Source organism: Natrix helvetica (genome assembly GCF_964273705.1).
Source record: "Natrix helvetica genome assembly, chromosome: 1".
Classification (NCBI taxonomy): Eukaryota; Metazoa; Chordata; class Lepidosauria; order Squamata; family Natricidae; genus Natrix; species Natrix helvetica.
The window spans coordinates 92,722,891-92,745,186 of NC_138548.1; the positions used below are offsets into that span (position 1 = coordinate 92,722,891).

Genomic DNA, 22,296 nt, shown 5'->3' on the forward strand with positions numbered 1-22,296 from the left:
AAAGCATTGCCTGAAACATCCCAGCTGTAGGCATGGATAAAAAAAACCTTAAGACTTCAGAGTAATTGTTAATTATACTGAGAAATACAGAAAATAATGTGTAGGAGAAATCTGCAATGTGCTCATGAGATAAAGATGTAAGTTTCCTTTCCTTTTATTTCAACATTTCAATGAAAGAAATATCTGTACAAAATCGCTGAATGCAAAAAAAGAAAAGCCATTAAAACACTACACACACACAACTCTGACAATAGAGTATTAACGGAATTATATTTTTAATGCCATCCTTTGATGGATGAAGCAGTATGTAAACAAGGTAGGAGGAAGGGAGGGAGGGAGGGAGGAAGGGAGGGAAGGAAGGAAGGAAGGAAGGATCGATCTCATGAAAATGATTCACCATACTGTTATCTTCAATACTGGAGGATGGCCATGAGGTAAAACCTGAAGAAATTAAATTTGCTGACATAGATTATGCTACGCTAATATTCTCTTCAGAAGATGGGACATTTGGTCTGATAATTGCACAGAGACACAAGGATTGCATGGTAATCTAGAGATTTTGCTAGAAGGATGAGCGAAACTCTTAAGTAGAGTAACATGATTCTTCAAATAAAAATGATAGAGAAGGAACCACTCTATTTTATTGATGTACCTTCCAACTAGCAAATGACTCCATGGGTTTTACAAAGTTAAAACCAAAAACCCGAAATAAGCCTCAAAACAACAATAAAAACAATACATTACTAAAATGCATCAGTAGTATGTATATTAATAAGGAAAAGATACTTAATCTGCTACCTAAATATATGTTGCAAAGATGTCAGAGATTAAGGGCTGTTATACAGAAGCTCTTTCCCATGTAAATATCAGAATAACTCTAAATGATTGCATATTTTGAAAAAAAAAGTTCTTATTTTGTTTTCTTATACAGTGTAGAAAATAAAATACTAGCACATCCAGTTCATTTAGCAACCAAAATAACATAATTTATATTTACTATATATATATATATATACACTACAAAGTTTATATTTTACAAGTAGTCTGGAATGAACAGCTATTATGTGTTTTTATGATGAGAAGTTGGAATTACATGTAAAGTTATGTATGCAAATGAAAGAAATTCAAAGTTTTGTTTGAATTACAGAGCTCTTCTGTGTTTTTAATATAGCATTACTGGCTACTGTTCATTTGTAATCTGAATGGGGAAAATACTGAAAAATACTTGTGCATTCTTGATGTTCAATGTTTACATAAATGTAGAACAGAACTTTAAAAAATAATGAAAATTTATGAAGATTTTAGAATGCAGAAGAGAAAGAGAAGTCATTGAAATTGCTAATAATTTACCTGTGTCTGCTGTGGTTGTAAATGTGAAGCAACATATTTTGTTTTCTGCAAATTAAAACACACTTGAAAGAATTTTTAAACTGCAAAATGGTGGTAAGAAAATATATTTATACTTTATTCAGTTCAGATAAGTATGCAGTATAAATTCAGAAATACATCACTTTTATTACACATGTTGTGATTTTAAAAGTTTGCTAACTGCTAAAAAGATTATTTATAACCTAATTAAATACATATTTCATATTAACAGTATCAGCCAGTGAGTTCTATATGGACTATACAGATTAGATTTATAGATGTATAGATTTATATGGGGAAAAGTCCCGATACTGGTAATAGTATATAAATATTTTCAATTAAAATAATAAATAAAAGTACATGGAGAAAAATACATGAAGATGCAGTCAATGGTGGATTTCAAATTTTTTTAGAACCTCTTCTGTAGGTGTGGCCTGCTTTGTGGGAGTGGCTTGATGCCATGTGACTGGGTGGGAGTGGCTTGCCAGCCATGTGACTGGGTGGGCATGGCCAACTTGTAAAATGTGGTGAAACTCACTTAACAGTGCTCTTGCTTAGCAACCAAAATGTTGGCTCAGAAACTCTGGCATTTGAAGCACACAAGTCTTAAAGCTGTCAAGTTGCAAGACCCTTGCAACCCTAACCCTTTAGAAAAAAACCCCCAGGTGTTAGATACTAGGTTCAGCTATAGTGGTTTACACCAAGGTCCTCTGTTCTGGCGGCAACAGAGGTTTAATCTCATTGGTTGAAGGGTCTGACAGCTCCCTATAAAAGGGCTACTGTCACTCTCAACCGCTGGATTGTACATAGTTGCTACTGAGTTAATAAAGAGCTGTTGTTGCCATTAGCCTATGTGTGCCTTTCCATTACTCAACCTAACACTGGCGACGAAGGTGGGATTGGAAGGCAACTAGGCGAACCAAAAAAAGCATAGCAATCCAGCAAGTAAATCCAGCCCGGAGCTCAGCACAGCTTCGAGCAGCCATTTTTGAGTGGCAAACTCAAAATGCCCTCAGAACACAAAATGGTCATGCATGCCCCACCAACTCCATATGATCTAGTCACCGAGCACTGGGACTTGTATATGCTAAGGTTCGACTGCTTCCTCGAAGCCAATGACCTCATGGGCCTTTCTGAAGGCCGCAAGAAGAACATGTTCCTCGGTTACTATAGACTGGAAGTGTTTGAAACTGCCAAAGACGTGTCAGAACCAACGTCGCTACAATCGGTCGTTTGGTCTGTGCTCCAGCAGACGCTGAGGACTCACTACGCTCCCAAGCCATCTAAGCATGTCCGCTGGCACAAATTTAATATTCGCGACCAGAAGGAAGGCGAATCAATCAACGAGTATGTTGTGGCGCTATGAAAGGCTGCAGCATACTGCGGGTTCTGAGACCTTGACGAGCTTATTCGTGACCACATCATATGCGGTGTGCGGGACATTAATTTACAGAGGAGGTTACTCACCAAATCTAATCTCACTCTACAAATTACCTTGGATAAAGCCAGGGCATCAGAATCAGCCATCAAGTCAACAGAAACCCTGCAGCACCAAAGCACTCCACAAGATGCGTGAAAGAACACATGCGTACATCGTGAGGCTGCAGAGGCCGATTGCTCAGAAGGCGAAGAAGATGACAGCTGCCGCATGTGCAGTAGCCGCACCAAGCCGGCATGCAAATTCGAACAGCATTTCCCATCTTGCGCTAGCTGCAGAGGAGACCATGCTCAATCAGTTTGCCATTTCCGCGATGCTATCTGCCAGTGCTGCAAACGAAAGGGGCACATTGCCAAAGTTTGCAGAAGCGAGCACCCCACGATGATCTGGCAGCCAAGAAGCTGATCCAACCGCCAGCAGAGGCCCAACCAAGGGGCATGGCAGAAGCCACCATGGCACTCAGAGGGTGACACCAGAGTCACCTACCACACCTCAATTGGCCAAGTCCGCACTAGGCAGCCAAAAAAGCTGAAGGTCACAGTCCTTATCGAGGGCTCTCCATGCGAGATGGAGATCGACACGGGGTCATCACTGACCATCATGCCGTGGTCCACACTAAAGCAGGCTATCCCTAGCCTGAAGAAGCAACATCTACATGCCCCTGACATCCGCCGTCACAATTACCAGGGGAACCAAGTCCCCATCGTGGGCCAGGGCACCTTCTGGGTGCAATTCAAGAAATACAGCAGCCAACTCCCAGTGATGGTGGTCAGCAGTGACCTGTAGAGCCTCCTAGGGCTAGACTGGTTTGAAGCCCTGGGCCTAGAAGTGACCGGTATCAACACCTTGAAAGATAAAAGCACTGAAGCGATTTTTAAGGAGTTCGAGGACATCTTCAGCACCAGTCTTGGTAAGTATGTTGGGACTCCAATCTCTTTTAATTTGGACTCTAACATAGCCTCCATAAGGCTACAACCCAGGAGAGTACCTTTCACTCTCCGCTCAAAAATTGATCTGGAAATTGACAAGCTCATAGGCCAGGGAATCCTAGAGCCGGTTGATCACACACGCTGGAGACCTCTTTAGTGACACCTGTCAAATCTGATGGGTCTGTCCACATCTGCGTGGACTACAAATGCACAATCAATAAAGTGTTACAACAAAGTGCTTACCCTGTACCCATTGTACAGCATTTATTACATTCTATAGGCCCTGGCAAAGTATTCGCTAAATTGGACATGGCGCAGGCATACCAACATTTGCCTGTAGATGGTGCTATGGCGGACGCCCAAACCATTGTGATGCACAGGGGTGCATGCAAATGTCACCGCCTGCAATTTGGAGTTAATATCGCCCCTGGACTGTTCCAAAGCATCATGGAACGGCTTTTGCAGGGGATTCCAGGAGTCATCCCCTATAGTGATGACATCTTGGTATCGGCTGCAAATGAGGCGCAACTTTTCAAACGTTTGCGAACTGTTTTGACCATAATTCAAGATAAAGGCCTCTGTCTCAAAAAAGAAAAATGCCAAATTAACGTGCCAAGGATTGAATTCTTAGGGTACCTAATCGATGGCTCTGGGATTCACCAAACCACTAAAAAAATTCAAGCAATCCAGGACGCCACTACACTTCGCAATCAAACCAAGCTGCTGGCGTTCCATGGGCTCCTTAATTTCTACAGCATCTTTCTTAAACAGAAAGCCACCATTGCTGAGCCCTTACATTGTCACCTGGCGAAGAATGTGAAGTGGTCCCGGGGCAGAGCCGAGGCTGCTGCATTTGCCATGGTAAAAAGACTTCTCTCAGCAGACATGTTCCTGGTGCAGTACAGCCAGACCCTGCCACTGGTGCTGACCTGTGTTGCTTCCCCGTTTAGTGTCGGTGCCATCCTCAACCACCGCATGCCCAACGGAACCGAGGCTCCCATCGCCTTTTACTCTAGGACCTTGTCCGCTGCTGAGCGGAACTACAGCCAGCTGGACCGTGAGGCTTTGGCTACAGTGGCTGGAGTAAAAAGGTTCCATGAGTACCTATACGGCCATGATTTCGAACTAATTACGGACCACAAAACGCTACTGGGCTTGCTGGCTGGGGACCGACCTACTCCTGTGTCATTATCACCGCGGATGACCAGATGGACTATTTTAATACAATACAATACAATAGTAGAGTTGGAAGGGACCTTGGAGGTCTTCTAGTCCAACCCCCTGCCTAGGCAGGAAACCCTATACCGTTTCAGACAAATAGCTATCCAACATCTTCTTAAAGACTTCCAGTGTTGGGGCATTCACAACTTCTGGAGGCAAGCTGTTCCACTGATTAATTGTTCTCACTGTCAGGAAATTTCTCCTCAGTTCTAAGTTGCTTCTCTCCTTGATTAGTTTCCACCCATTGCTTCTTGTTCTACCCTCAGGTGCTTTGGAGAATATTTGACTCCCTCTTCTTTGTGGCAACCTCTGAGATATTGGAATAATGCTATCATGTCTCCCCTAGTCCTTCTTTCTCTTAAGCTAAACATACCCAGTTCCTGCAACCGTTCTTCATATGTTTTAGTCTCCAGTCCCCTAATCATCTTTGTTGCTCTTCTCTGCACTCTTTCTAGAGTCTCCACATCTTTTTTACATCGTGGCGACCAGAACTGAATGCAGTATTCCAAGTGTAGCCTTACCAAGGCATTATAAAGTGGTATTAACACTTCACGTGATCTTGATTCTATCCCTCTGTTGATGCAGCCTAGAACTGTGTTGGCTTTTTTGGCAGCTGCTGCACACTGCTGGCTCATATTTAAATGGTTGTCCACTAGGACTTTTCTTAGCTGCTTACTCCTACCGCCTCATCCACCAACCAGGCTCCACTTTGGGGCATGCCAATGCTTTGAGCCACTGCCCGCTGCCAGAACTTCTTGCTGACCCTACCCCCGAGATGCCAGTTCTTCTCATTGACTGCTTAGAGACTGGTCCTGTCTTGTCTAGTGATGTTGCCCGCCAGTCTGCAAAAGACTCCACCATCAAACAAGTTTTGAACTGGGTGTGGAGGGGTGGCCCAAGGGGCCTGTTGGGTCTGATTTCAAAATATACCATTGAAAGCGTGACAAATTGTCTGTTGTTAATGGCTGTTTGCTGTGGGGGGACCGGGTCGTTGTTCCACCCAAACTGCACATTGCAATATTAGAGGTTTTACACGTAGGGCATCCTGGAATTTTCAAGATAAAGTCTTTGGCCAGGAGTTATGTGTGGTGGCCTAACATGGGCAGGGAGATTGAAGAATGGGTGGCTACCTGCACACCGTGCCAAGAGTCCAGACCAGCTCCCCCAGAGGCGCCTGCTAAGGAGTGGGAGCAACCTCAAGCACCGTGATCTAGGGTGCACATTGATTTTGCTGGCCCAGTTCATGGCTAAACTTTCCTCGTAGTTGTGGACACCTACTCGAAATGGCTAGAGGTAGTCCTGATGACCTCCACTATGGCAGAAGCAGTCATCAAGGTACTACAGAGACTTTTCTCCACACACGGCCTGCTCGACGTCCTGGTCTCCGACAACGGGCCCCAATTCACGACCATGCAATTCGAGACTTTTTTAGCAGCACAGGTTATCAGACATGCCCTGGCCGTGCCATTCCATCCGGTCTGCAATGGTCAGGCAGAGAAAATGGTGAGATCTGCAAAAGAGGCCCTATCTAGGATGGGCCCGGGAGATTGGCAAACACGGGTTGACCACTATTTGCTAATAGAGCACATCACAACCAGTGCCACTACAGGGAGAAGCCCCTCTGAGCTTCTCATGGGTTACCGGCTAAGGTCCCACTTAGACCGGCTACACCCAAACTATTCTGCTGCATCGCCCCCTGACTCCACAAGCAAAATTCAGAACTTTAGTGTAGGGGATTCAGTTTACGCCCACAACTACTCCAGGGAAATTATGTTGATTCCTGCCAGAGTGATAGGCATCACCGGGCCTTGCTCTTATCTCGTAGAGCTTGAGGACGGTTGGAATTGGAGAAGGCATGTTGACCAACTCTGTGGCCGCCTCTCCAACTCCACCTTTAGGCAGCCAGAGGTAGCTCCTGCTCGAGTTAGCCAAAGCCCTACCCAAAAGGAGCACAAAGTCACTCCTTCCACAGCCAACTCAAACCCAAAGTCACCTAAGTCATACTTGGCTTCTTGTGTTGCAGGCCCGCAGTGAGCTCCAAGCGAACCGGCTCTAGAAGCTCCATATGCGGCCTGGGAAAGGTTCCAGGAGTTTCCACCAAGTGGAGCTGCGGAGCAAACAGGTCCGTCCAACCTGTCCGAAGAAAACCCCATGACTGAACTGTCCAGGTCAGGCAGAGCTACCAAAAAGCCCGCCTACCTGTGTCACTACGTAACCAGTAGGATTACTCCATCTAAGAGGGGAGGGGTGTTAGATACTAGCTTCAGCTATAGTGGTTTCCACCAAGGTCCTCTGTTCCAGCGGGAACAGAGGTTTAATCTCATTGATTGAAGGATTTGACAGCTCTGTATAAAAGGGCTGCTGTCAGACTCAACCTTCGCTGAATTGTACATAGTTGCTACTGAGTTAATAAAGAGCTGTTGTTGCCGTTAGCCTGTGTGTGCCCTTCCATTACCCAATCTAATGCCAGGGATGTTCAAACTTGACAGCTTTAAGACTTTAAGGTTTAGTAGGACTCTTAGAGGTGGGCAGGGCAATTGGTGAGCCAGCCAATCAGTGAGCGGCAGGTGGAGCAAGTGTGGTGCAGATGGGTGGGGGTAGGGAGCTGGAACCAGTTCTAAATGACATGGTAGATTTGTGGAACCTCTTCTATAGAAGAGGTTAGAATTGGCAGGAACCCACCCCTGGATACAGTTGACAATAAGGTTCTTAGCTGAGCAAAGAGAATACATATATTATACATATGTTAAGTAGCTGCAAATTGGAGCACAAATATTAATTTGCTTTCTGTATTCCAGGCTTTCCTGGGTCACCAGAGGTCTGTATGTACTCTTAATTATTGCATAAAATCAGAATAAAAAATTGTCCTGGAGTTTATCACATGGCAAGCCACATTTTATTTAAGTGCAACTTAAGAGTGCTGTCTAATTGTGTTCAGAGGTGAGTTGAGATAATCTAAAGGTCTGTAACCTTCCTTCCCTGTTTTCCACATATTTAGCAGCTCTGGTAATACATCTGAATTCAAAAAAGATTCGTCCAATCTTTGTGGTTATTTTGCAGAGACCAGAGAAGCAATTCAAATGCTTCATTCATTTATTCATGGCGTGGTGTGACCATGGCAAAGAAATAGTGATATATTCCCCACCAGATCATACTCCTGTTGCTTCAAGAAGAAACTCATATTTGGAGTGGGTCCACTGTCTCAGATTGGAAAAAATAATAATACTTATACTGTACATTATTAAGAAAAAGAAAATTACAGATTCAGAAAGAGAAACTAGGAATTAAAGAAACAAAAGTTGCTAATAAGCATGATTAGGCATGTAGATTTAAGAGAACCTTTGAGGCACCCCAAAAAGTGAGGGCCACAGATATGACCTCTCATTCCTTGTCAACTTTTATTTATTTAATGTACCAAAATGTCTTGAAATTCTTCCATTTTGAAGCAGAAAATTAAAGTATTTGTAATATGCAAATCTCTGGGACACTATGAAAGCATACACAAGAGGCCTTACAATCGTCTATATGGCGAGGAAAACTAGAAAACAAAAAGAGCAACAAGAATGTATGCAAAAGGAACTTATGGAAGCCGAAGATGAACTCCAGAAAGACCCAAAGAATAAAATTAAAAAAGAAAAAAGAGAGATAATCAAACATAAGCTCAACTTAATAAATCAAAAGGAATTAGCGCAGAAAATTAAAGCAGCCAGACAAAATTACTTTGAACAAGCCAACAAACCTGGACGATGGCTGGCATACAGACTGAAGAATGAAAGAGAAAAAAGGATGATATATCAATTAAAAGATGATGAGGGAAGAATTTAATACAAAGCAGAAGAAAATAAGAAAATTATTCATAAATACTTCACAAAACTATACGCACAAGATAGTATGGAGGAAAATAAAATAAAGCATTATTTAAACACAGCAAAGATAACACCAATCTCAAAAGAGCAAAGGGAGGCGATAAACAGGCCAATAACGTTAGCCGAAGTGGAACTAGTCTTGAAAAACCAGAAAAATAATAAAACACCAGGACCAGATGGAATACCGGTGGAGCTATACAAATATAATAAAATAATATTGGAAATGGGGTGGAAATGTTTAATGAAGTTTTAGGAAAAGCCAATATACCGGAATCATGGACAGAAGCAATAATATCGCTAATCCCAAAAGAAGAAACCAGCCTACAAGAAATTCAAAACAACAGGCCAATTTCATTACTAAACTCTGATTATAAAATATTTGCAGCAGTTATGGCAGGAAGAATCAAACAGGTTTTAAATGAACGAATACACCCAGACCAAAACGGATTTTTACCCTACAGACACATTAGAAATAATACAAGAATCATCCTAGATATAATAGAGTACTACGAGGCGCATCCAGGAAAACAAATGGTACTGGTTTTCCTTGATGCACAAAAAGCATTTGACAACGTAATCTGGAAATTTATAATAACAATATTGGATGAGATGAAATTCGGTGAAAAATTTATAAAAAATGATAGAAGGATTTTATAACAATCAGACAGCCAAAGTTCTGATGAATGGAGAATTAACAGAGAAGATCGAAATAAAAAAAGGAGTCAGACAGGGATGCACCCTCTCTCCTTTGCTGTTTATATTGACTTTGGAAATTTTATTAAATGAAATTCGGAAGGACCAGGGAATAAAAGACTCAAAAATGAAGAATATAAGGCCCAAGCCTATGCCGATGACCTAGTATTTGTACTATTAAGTACTATTAAGTATTTGTACTATTAATATTTTAATATTTTATACGTAAATTTTGGGGTTTTTAACTGTTTTAATTGTTTTAATTGATTGTTATTTATTTGAACCTAGTGGCTTCCATTTGTATTTGATTGTTAAATAGATGTCACCTCCTCCATGCCACACTTGTATTTTGATTTAATTGTACATCGCCCTGAGTCCCTTTGCGGAAAGGGGGCGACTGATAAATCGAAATAAATAAAATAAAATAAATAATAATAATAGAGGACCCATTAGAATCCAGTCGCAAATTAATTCAAAAATTAGAAGAATATGGCGAAGTGGCAGGATTAAAGATCAATAAAAACAAAACAAAAATGATAACCAAGAACATGACAAAAAAGCAAGAAGAGGAACTGGAAGTAACAACCAGAATGCAAATAACTAAGAAAGTGAAATACTTGGGGATCTGGGTGTCGGCAAAATGTTCCACAATTAAAGATGATAACTATAATAAATTAGTGATACAAATAAAGAAAGAGTTAGAAAATTGGAAAAATATTCAACTATCATTCATGGGACGTATAGTGACAATTAAAATGAATATTCTACCAAGAATCTTATTCCTGTTGCAAGCCGCACCTATTAATCCGGGTAAAAAATTCTTTCAAGAATTAAACAAAATAACCACTAGGTTTATTTGGCAGGGACGAAAAGCGAGGATTAAACTAAAGTCAATGCAAGACAGCAAGGAGAGGGGAGGTTTAGCATTACCAAATTGGGATTTATACGCATCGGCAGTATCAATAACATGGGTGAAGGATTGGATAGAGCTAAAGAATAAAAGAATTTTGACTCTGGAAGGCCATGATTTGCAAGCAGGCTGGCACACATTCCTATGGCATGATAAAAATAAAACGCACAAATACTTTCAAAAACATTTAATTAGAAGAGTGTTATTACAAAAATGGCTCAAAATAAAAAAAAACCCACTATGTGAAAATTCTGAATTGGCTATCACTGACAGAAAGGACGACTCATCCAAATTTTATAGATTGGAACAAAATGCTAAGATATAGAGACTTAATTGATAGACAGGGAAACTTAAAAACAATTCAAGAATTGGCAGAACAGAACATGAAAGTTGACTGGTTAACTTACCTTCAAATCAAAACTAAATACAATAAAGATACCAAATTATATGACATTGAAACAGAACCACACAAATTGGATAAAATCATTCAAAGCCCAGATAGAAAAATGATAGGGAGAATATATAAATTTCTCCTGAAGTATAAAATGGAAGAGGAAATTGTGAAAGAACAAATGATAAAATGGGCACAGAACTTTGGATATAATATTGAATTAGACAAATGGGAAAAATTTTGGGGAACAAACTTAAAAATGACACTCTCAGTTGCATACAAGGAAAACCAGTATAAAATGTTTTATAGATGGCACCTGGCACCAACAAGTTTAGCTAAAATATCATCAAATACCTCCCCAAAATGTTGGAAATGCGAATCGATACACGGAACGTATTACCATTTATGGTGGACCTGTGAGGAGGCTAAAAAGTTTTGGAAAAAGATCAAAAATTGGCTGGAGGCAATAACGGGAATTAAAATAGAATGGAAACCGGAAATCTTCTTATTAGGAATAATGTCTGCGAAATACAAAAAAGAAATCCAGTGTTTAATGCTACATATAATAACGGTGGCAAGGATTGCCTATGCCCAGAAATGGAAAAACAAACTAACTCCAAGTGAAGATGAAATAATAAGAAAGGTTATGGACTGTGCTGAAATGGACAAACTAACTAAAGAAATTCAGGGAAAAGAAGAATCAGAATTCTACCAGATATGGGATAAATGGTATAGGTGGATGGAGGAAAGAAACAAGAATCAATGAAGGAATGTAACAAAACTTAAAAATAATAGTTATGGGTAAAATAAGAAAGTTAAGAATGGTGAAACCCAAATAAAATACAATTGAATGGGAAAAATAAAAATAAAAATAAAAACTTAGTTAATTTTTGGTGATTAATAAGTAGAATGTTGTAGATGCTTATATAATGTTTTTGTTTTTAAAATGTTTATTCGTTAACATCATGACAATAATAATGAAATAATAACTCTAACTGGTAAAAACAATTTGGATATAAACTATAAACTATAATATCATGATGTATATGTACAAGTAAATTAATATGAAACAGTAACAATATAATCTTACATCATTAACATCTTCAAGCCCTCTGGAATAATTTGATTTGACCTAGCTGCTAGGAGGCTACTACTGGCAGAACTAATCTTGCTCCAGAAGACATTCCAGAGGATTGAGAGCATAATGGAGAAACAAGAGAAACAATATCTCTAATAATATCTCCTGCCCCATACATCCCTGCGACCAATCCGCTCGCACAGAGAGGGACTTCTCCAGGTGCCGTCCACTAAACAGTGTTGGGGGGCGACACCTAGGAGCAGAGCCTTCTCTGTGATGGGCCCAGCCCTGTGGAATGACCTCCCCCTTGACATCAGGATTACCTCCGATCTCCGTCGTCCACTAAACAGTGTCAGGGGGCGACACCTAGGAGCAGAGCCTTCTCTGTGATGGGCCCAGCCCTGTGGAATGACCTCCCCCTTGACATCAGGATTACCTCCGATCTCCGCTCCTTCCATGTAAAGCTCAAGACCCACCTTTTCCAATTAGCTGGCCTGGCTCAACCATAGTTTTATCCCATTGCTCCTGACAATCTTTTTAAATTTGTAATTTTAACTGAGGGTATTTTAATTGTTAATTTTAATTCTATTATTACTATTGTATGCTTTTAACGAGTGTTACCTCCTCCGGATACATGTATGTGTTTGTATGTATGTGTATATGTATTGTATGTATATGTATATATGTATGGGTTTTTTATTGTACGCCGCCCCGAGTCCTTTTGGAGAGGGAGCGGCTAACAAATTAAATTTATTCTATTCTATTCTAAACCTCAGCTCTCTTTGGTCCCTGGAAATGAACCTTATTAGTAGCTTACCTCAAAATATCTCAGATAAATTGAATTGGGTGAAAGGTGGCATCCAGCTACTAAACCATATCAAGGCTTTGTAAATTAAAACCAGTTGAATTATATAGGGGAACCAATTGGCAAACAGTTATTGGCCATAAAATTATTGTGAAATGGTCATAATATTGCAAGCCCACCAACAACACAAACCTGCCAACCATACAAGCCTGCCAACAACACAAGCCACCACATTCTGAACTAATTTGTCATCTCAATGATCACTAAGCAGACAGACAGACAGTGAGATGGACGCATAAATATCTCTGTATTAAATATCAAAGGAGCAATATTAGAAACCTTCACACAAACTTGAATAAGCAACAGGGTCTTTGGTCTATTTAAAGATGTGGAGGCTGTTATACCCAGTTCCATAAGAGCTACAACAATACTTGAGCCAGTATACAGTATAAACTTTGGCTTCTCCTTCACAGTGGTTGGCCCGTCACTGCAAGACCACTAATCACTTACATTGTTGTTCCAGCTTCTAGCCGTGAGAGCTAGATTTAGGCTGTTGTTATAATGGCACCAATCAGAATGTTGTCATTGGATTAACAGTAATAACAAGTGTTTAGCTGCCATCTTAGTGTGAAGCTATCATCTTGCTGCAAATGTAGTCTAAAAGAATAAATGCAAATAAACACTTGAAAAAGAACTTTGTAATGTAACCTATAACTGGCTTTACAAAATCTAGAAATAGATGAAGTGCCGTTTGGAATGAAAATTCAGCTGGAGCCCTGACCTTTACTGATCTTTATGAAATAGTGCATCAGAAGAAATTCTGAAGTTCAGAATAATTTAAAAAAAATTTCCACGCAGTACGGGGGAAAGAAAGGATACTTGTCTTTCTCTTGCATATTTAAAGGCTAGTTTGGGAAGAGCTGAGCATCAAATAGCTTATGGTCTCTGAGGGAAATGTGTTTTTCCTTTGTTTGTTTTGGTTTGATTTACTTTGGTGAATTTTATCTGTTAGATTCCTTTACTCTTGCAGACTACAAAAAGGAAAATAGAATGGCCAGGCTGCATATGCGCACACACATTTTATTTCCAATTTAAGATTGATTTGAGGAGGGAATTGCATGGACGGAATGATAAAAGAAATTGCTTGATGCTTTTTTTTTTCTGAGAGCAAAAATGAGGCAGATAATATACACTGAACCAACTAATAATATATTATAGAAATGTAAAAGTGAAACATCTTTATTATTCTCCTTGTCCCCTCTTTAAAAATAAAAAAAAAAATTAGAAAATTATTAGAGCAAACCAAGACACAGAGTCCCCTGGAGAATATTAGAATAAATGTTATTGTAAAATGTAGATTAAAGTAATCATATTTAAATATTAGTCTTCTTGAGCCATATAGTTTAGATTTGTGCTTAAACAGCATGTGCGTCTGTCTCTTTCTGCATCTACAGTATGTGATGGTAGTTTTGAATTAAGCAGACTTTCTTCTTTGCCCTGTGGATTGCACCTTGTGTATAAATAAAATCAGAATACAATCAAGAGAAAATGTTTTCAAGATGATTCTAAATAAAGAGGTTGTTTTGTGGTTTGCATATAGAACTGTTTGCCCCTAAATATGCCTACTCCCTTTAAAGATTTGGCAAGAAGGATAAGGTGGATTGTTACTGGACCTGCACCCAAATTTTCTGGGCCTGCACCCAAATTTTCAGAGAGCTGAGTCAGAAGTAGATAGGGTTCCATATAGTTCCATCATGCAGAAATTCATGATATTTTCTCCAATGCATGCTAATATTTTAAATATTGTATATGAATCATACTACATATGGAAATGCAACAAGAGTTACAGCATCTGCTTTCCTAACTGTGTTTCCTTTCTGGATTAGCTACTATATATGCAAAGAGGTAAGGGGGGGGGGGGGGAGAGCGCACAATCAGTTATAAGTGTTAGTCATACATCACTTGCTAGATTGTACTACTTTTTCTTGCACTCAGCAATATAGTTAATCGTAAATAATTCATTCATATTAATACTGATTGACTCAGACTCAATCAATTCTCTACTATAAATTGTTCCCGGTGCTATACATAACTTATGCCTACTTGTTTAAGGGTTTATTTAAAATTTCCCAGAAAGTTTTGTGAAGTTTTGATTGCTTTGTCATTGTGCTTACATTTAGGATAATCTTTTGAAAGAATACATGACTGATTGTAGATCAGGCTGAATTCCTATGAGTTAAGCATATGCCTTCCCCATTGACCTTCAGTTTATAAATTTTTGAAGACAGATAAATACTATTGTCACTGTAAAATACATAGTTTATAGAGACTTGCAGAATATTTAAGATGTTAGCACTCATGAAGTTTTCTCAGTTTGTTGCTGCTTTGCATAAAAAAAAATCATTAGTTTAATATTAGTGGAAAGCCATAAAGTTTTGTTTTATTTATTATCAAGAGCCTACCTTGAAGGCACTCTAGATTTCTGGCAACTGCCTAGATAACAACTTCCTGCAAGTTGTTTTGGACAAGATTTCAAAAGTGGTTTGCCATTGCTTCCTTCCTAGGGCTGAGAATCACTGGCCCAAGGTCACCCAGCTCTCCTGATGCCTAAAACAGGACCAGAACTCATGAGTTTCACATTTCTAGCCTAATGCCTGAACTACTACACCGAATAATCTCTTTATTACCTGAATATTAATATTTTAAGATACACACACACACACACACACACACACACACACACACAAACACACACACAATTGCAAGCAAGATTATGTTACAAAAATCTTATCTACTTTGCTATGCAGTATGTTCCAAACACTCTCACTGCCACAGTCCCATAAAGCAGCAACTCATACTTCAGTTGCAGAAATGTCTCATAAAACTCTAATGTCACATTATGCAGGAATAGTTATTGACAAGTATAATTGCTCACAGAAGTACAGTAGATGTAATGAGCTCTATAATAGACTGTTGAAATAGAATCCTGTAGCCAAGAACTTGCATTATAGAAAATATGGGTTAAAAAAAAGCAAGGGGCAATGGACTTTTAGGAAACTTGCCATCACCATCATGTTTTTGTTATCCTGGTACATTGTTTCTTCCAGGGTAATCTAGACACTCCTGGAATGTTTTTATATAAATTGTTCTTTTTAAAAATCAGTGACTTTATTCTAATGTCTTCTGAGAAAATGGTTTCTAAGTATATATTAAATCTTCAGTGTGATTTTGACTTTCAGCCAAAGTGCCTGCTATACTTACAGCTAATTATATGCTTAAGGAAGCCTGTAAATGAGACGAGTCAGCAGATATAATCCTATTTCAATTAGTATGTATACAACTAAATGTTCATCCATGATTGTGTCAAACACAATGCATGGCTGGAATGTAATGTCTTGAACATTAAATAATTGTGGGATCCTCTATATGAACATTTTACAGATAAATAAGCATTGTTGTTATTATGGTAGAGGACGATTCTTTTCTTGACATGTTATCAAAATGTGTTTTTAAGGAGTCTCAGAAATCATACTGATCAAGCTTAGGTAAAAATCATTCCAGAAGAACAAGCGGTTATGAGGAGATGGCTTCACAAAAGTTTTGAAATCAAGGACAAATTACTAATTGAATTCTGTGATGCAAAATACTATAGAAGAACTCTGGAGCAAACCAAAACCAAAAGTTTTCTGGGGAACGTATTCATTGTAAATTAAGAGTTCAAAAAATGTTGCCATCCTTCTTTTTAAGGAGCTTGATTGTCAACTGATTGTTACTGAGATAACCTAGAAGGAAACAATGAAAACATCTGTGGATCAGTTTTAAAGCATAAAAAATTTAGTACACAGTTGGTAGCAATACTGTCCTGTTGCGCACATCACATCAAATTTAAATAAAGATCAGAAATATAGGAATAGTTGAAATAAAATTGACTACCTTAATATTATTTACATTATCTTAAAACATTGGAATAGATTACCTTACAATGATTTACTCATGAAAAAAAATTATGTAGACTGTGATTCAGTCCCTTCTGGGAGAGGGGGCGGTCTAGAAGCACAAATAAATTGAAAATTGAATCATCTTTCTATCATACACACACACACACACACACACACACACACACACTTCAGGTGAGTCCATGTTTTTCTCTGGAACTAGCAAAAAGACTAGTTAGAAAGGTTCTCCCTTTCTGCCGTTCATCTGAGTAATTTCAGTTATGGGTGGAGATGAAAAGAAGAAAAGAAGATAGCATAGCCCAAAAGAGAAAGAGGGAGTAAGGAGAAAGGAAGAAATTGAATTTCCTAGAGAGGAATAATTTCATTTCTGTCTGAAGCAAATGCATTGCTAATCCTATTTTGAAAAAAAAATGGGGGAGAGCAGATATAAGGTGGACAGGTCTAACAAATGAGAGCATAAAAGAGATGAGAAAAGGGGAAAGACTGAGCAAGGTGACTAGATTTTGGATATTGGCTTTCCTCGTGCCTTGAACAAAAAAAAAAGTGGATTCCTTTTTAATTAGCCGGTGAGAAGGAAGAGCTGATGGGCAGTTTATTGCCTGCTGTTCTGATTAACAAAATGAACAACCCAAGACAAGTTTGTGGTTCTGACAGTATTCATATTCATTATTCATATATACTGTTATATTCATATATAACAGTATTCATATATACTTTTACCAAAGCCCAGCAATCTGTGATTCAAATGGACAGAGACATCTGTACAGCCTTAATTTGGAAGAGCCATTCTTGGATTCTTTGAAATACTTTTCTTCCCTATTGCTACTAGAATTGTTGTACCATTGAAGCCCCCCCCCCCCACTTTTCTTCCACTGGAGTCCTTTCCTCAACTAGTCCTGTCTACGTAAGGGTCTCAGCTTAACTGAAAAGATGAACAATTCTATGTATTCAGCTCTTCTGATTTCCTGGCTTGGCCATAATAGTGAGAAAATTGGGGACATTTTTAGAAGATGAGGGAGAAAATTATGCAATACATCAATGATCTCACCCATGATTTACTGCACTGGGTGGTGAAAGCCAGAACTAGATTGTCCACTTTCATGCTGTTTGTTTTAAGTTAGCTAGAGATTGCTGGACATTTGCCTTTTCTTCCTCTGATGAAAAGTAATCCAGATAGACCGTGACTGTAGAATGCCCCAGATGTACAGTATAACTGCTGTATTAAACTGAGCATTGATAGACATATAAAAGAACTGATTGCAAAGTAAATGAAATTTGCTGCTTAAGTGACCACAAGTGCCCTCAGGAGGAATGGTGAATTGCATACTTTTTATCTAACGCTTTTGGCACTACAGGTCTGAAAATAATTTTGGTTGCCATCTCATAATGTACCCTTTCAAATTTCCTATGGCAATTGAGTCATAATACACAATTGGATGAGACACTTTCCTCTTCCCTTTAGAGGCCTGCTGTAGCATTTAGTTGCAATATCATACCCTAAGTCAGAAATACCCTAAGCCTCTCTCTAATAATCTCTGTTAATAAAGATCCCATCAGTTTCCACATCCGCTTGGTGCTTAGTCCGCGGGGTACAATTTTGAGGCTTGCTTTCATTTATCCCGCCTGCTTCTTCTCTAGTTGTTATTCCTCAGTTTGGGTGTGTCATGTTGCTCTTGTAGTGACAAGGGAGAAAAACATATATCTTCTTTGTGATAGGCACTTTGATATATATAGTTTTAAACCTGTTCTAATAGCTCCACTTAATCTTCTTTCCCGAGTTGGAAAGTTGAAGCCATTTATTCTCTCCCTTGTATAATGTATATTCTAAAACCTCGGCTACTATTTGCTGAATCCTTACCAAGCTGACAGTATTCACATAATAAATGGCTATTCATAATCTGGATGAAAGTCAAAGCAATGTGAGGCACTAGAGGAAACTGTAACTGCCCTCAACAGGAAGTCAGCAATTATGGCCGCTAGCTTTGAGATAATAATTGTTCTGCAGAAGCATTTTAAAAGGCAATAGGCTTAGCTATAGGAATACTACAGTATTAAGTCTTGATCAGTATGAGATTTGTAACACATTTTGCTTGCTGACCACTTTTTAAAGTGCTGTTAAGTAATGAGAAGTGTGGTTGTGACAATTGACTCACACCCTGATCACTGAATGTCTAGACTGCCATGACACATAACACATTATGTACCTTTGAAGATAACTTGGGAGCTTCAGTTGGTTCAAAGCACAGTGGACAGTCTGCTAACTAACGATAGAAGATGAGCTATGTAAAACCCAAGCTATGATTGCTGTACTGGTTACTAAGTCAGTTCTGGATCCAATTCAAAACTACTGATATAGTGTTTAAAGCCCTATAGCAGGGGTGATTTCATTGAGGGCCCTATCGGGCCCCTGTTTGACCTCAAGAGGCTGGCATGGGCATGGCCAAGATGGCTAGCTTGACATCATTCGTGTGAGGGTGTCTGTGGTGATCCGAGCACTCTACCAGCAAAAATGGGCTTCCAAGCTCCACTTCTGGTTGTGACGGCCTCCTACAACACTCTGCCAGCAAAAATGGAGCCAGGGAGGCTGCGTGTGGCCCTCTGTTTTCAGCTGGCCTCTGCCAGTGAAAATAGAGCTCGGAAGGGCCACGAGGCACCATAGGCCGGCCTTCACTGTTTCCAGGATGGCCCTGTGGGCCAGATCTAAGCACCCCAGGGGCCGGATCTGGCCCATGAGAAGACCTGCAATACACCCTTTTAATTGCCCTTCCTCATGCTTTGGAACAGTTTGTGTTTCAAAGGTATTCCTAACCTCCTGGCTTTTAGGAAATGCTTAAAATCTGGCTGTTCTACAGACCATTGAGTGTTAATAGTATTAGGGCTGCCATAAGTTGTTATTAGTTAGCAAATTATTATCACCTTTTTCTATTAAGTTCTGTATATTTGGATTGATGTGTTTCTTGAAAACCACCTTGAGTCCATGAAATTGGTATATACAATAATGTATAAATAAACAAGTGGATATTTAGTCCAGCTGTAAATAAATAAAATTGGTAATTGTTGTTTTATTAGAAATGAAGCCATAATGATTTGGGTTTTAGGTTTCAAGTAAAGCTACCTGTCTTTTTTTCCCCAAAGATGGCGGTGCGCTTAGATGCTGCGGCTTTGAGCTCCTGGTGCCACAGTAGAGTTAGGCAAAAAAAAAACAATTTTGTTGTATTTAAGTACAATGACAATAAAGATTATACTTATACTTTAAAGACATAAAAATTAGTAACACCTACAAGTAGGATGCCAAGAGACTTTTCATTTGTTTTCCTTGCTGCCAGTTGGACCTTCAGCATCAATAAATATACATTCAAAAATAGGCCATGAAATGAATGGATTCATTTTTGACAATACAACTTGTTGTCAAAGGAGATTCACTGGAATTTTGGAATCACAGTAGAGAAAGCAGCAGAGAAAACTCCCTTTCTATGATACCAGTTTAAATGTAATACAGTTGCATTTTTATTTGGGTGCAAAATAAATAAAGCTGTTAGATACAGTATGTCTCTAAAGTAACATACAAGCTGATATCCCCCATTAAAAAAAATTATGGTTGACGTAATTAAAAAACATAGATATACTCTGTGTTATACTAGCCAGTTTAGGAAAATTTATCTTGAGATGGAGTCTCAAAGGTGCTTTTTCAAGAGGCAAGTCGTTTTCCTGCTTTTTCTTTGAAGATATTTTGCTTCTCATTCAAGAAGCTTCTTGAGCTGAAGAAATTTCTTGGATGAGAAGCGAAAAATCATCAAAGAAAAAACAGAAAGTCCAGTTGCCCCTTGAAAAAGCACCTTTGGGACTCAGATCTGGATGACTGAGAATCTCCATAGACCTTGAAGTGAAGATATTTCTCTTCCCTAATTCATCTTTAAACCCTTTGGCATAGTTGGTCCTATCTGAGCTTCAGGAAACATATTTGTATTCCTAATTTATTGAATCAAATACAATAATGCTACATAAAATGGACGCCAGTCTACCAGGTTCTATGTTCCAAAGATAGGTAAAAGAGGTGATATTGTTAACTCTAAACAGGAGCCAAATGCAGTATACAAAGATGTGTCCTAGACAGCTATTCTAAGTTGATCTAATGAGTAGCATGTAACATCAGAACAAACATAATGAATGATGCTTTGGAAATGATTCAGTATTCAACATTTTGTTTTACTCACTTCTACTTTGCTAATACTTTTATCTCAGGTAGTGTCTTTCCCCATATCTCAAATACATGATATGGCCAGGTATAAATCATAACCTGAAATGGACTTGATGTCAGATTTCTCCACTGAATGTCTCTTTTGTGCTGTTCAGCTGTCGTAGCAGTAGAGTCATTAGTTATAAATGACTTTTGAAATGTCAGATCAGCACGCTGAAAATTTATTCTACCTTCCCTCTCCCTTACATTTTCTTGCATTGTTTTTTTTCCCCTGTAGAGCGTGATGAATGTGACACTGGACAGCACAACTGTGATGAGAATGCAATCTGTACCAATACAATCAGAGGACACCGCTGCACCTGCAAACCTGGATATGTGGGGAATGGAACCATCTGCCGAGGTGGGTCTGTTGTACTAACAACTTAATAAAAGGAACCGAGGCTATTAATATTTTCTGACAGTTGCCTAAGTTCAAGCAGTTTGAGATCGGGTAAGGCTACAAATTCCCACTCTGATTTATCATCTGGCAACTCCAGCATTTGCAGCCGTTATGAGAATTGATTTGTGCATAATTTGCTACTGGAGAAATATATTCTGAGGCCCTTTCAGTTTACTGCTTGTGCTTATTGCCAGTTAGCATAGTTTATTAACTCATTTCATTGTTGTACAAACTGCATTTTTAAGCACCATGGAATCATGGATCTCCCTGTTATCTTTTAGGCTAGGTGCACATGGCTTTTAAGCAAGAGTAACTGCCTTTTAAACAAGATCCATGTGGTTTTTAAAAGGTGACTATCTTTTTCGGTGGTAGAATAAGCTGCCAAAAGCTGGTGAATATAAAAAGTGGCAGACAGATAGTGATTATTTCATTCTTTGGCACAGTGTGTTTTACAATGCACTAATATGCTAGTAGTCTGCATTTCAGAGATATCATTACTTTTGCAAGTAGAATGTGTAATCCTAACATGAAAAGGACATCATATGAGGGAAGGCTACATCAAACTATATGTCATTAATGACCAACCATAAGATTATGTACTTTTCTCAGTTAACCTATATCCAGACTGTATTCTGCTGTCTGTTGAGCTATGTCTGTTGATATCAAATCATGACATAAAGCCTTAAGCCACACTATACAATGGTGGAACAATGTACTTGGGTTATGTATTAGTATGTTGGAAGGAAATAATTAGCATGTTTGAAGGCAATAATAAAAGTTAGCAACATTTTTTTTTAAAAAACCATAATAATCACTACATACTGAAAGAAAAACCTAATCTCATCCAAGTTTCCAGGACAAGATTATTCAAAATTCATACATGCATACCAGAAGATGGTAACATCTGTATATATTAAAACTAAACTCTTTCCAGACCCGGATCTATAGTGATTCTAGTATTAATTCTAGTGAGTATCCATAAGAAAAATCATTCCTTTTGGTGC

General features: G+C 38.9%; 1 protein-coding gene across 3 annotated transcripts in view; it reads left to right on the top strand.

The window, feature by feature from the left end:
* NELL1 (neural EGFL like 1) overlaps positions 1 to 22,296 on the top strand; it is a 609,773-nt gene that overhangs the window by 427,556 nt on the left and 159,921 nt on the right. For all 3 annotated transcript variants that reach the window (XM_081938833.1, XM_081938832.1, XM_081938834.1), the window contains exon 14: positions 21,131 to 21,253. In XM_081938833.1, coding sequence (XP_081794959.1) covers positions 21,131 to 21,253 — 123 coding nt within the window. The remainder of the gene's footprint in view (positions 1 to 21,130; positions 21,254 to 22,296) is intronic.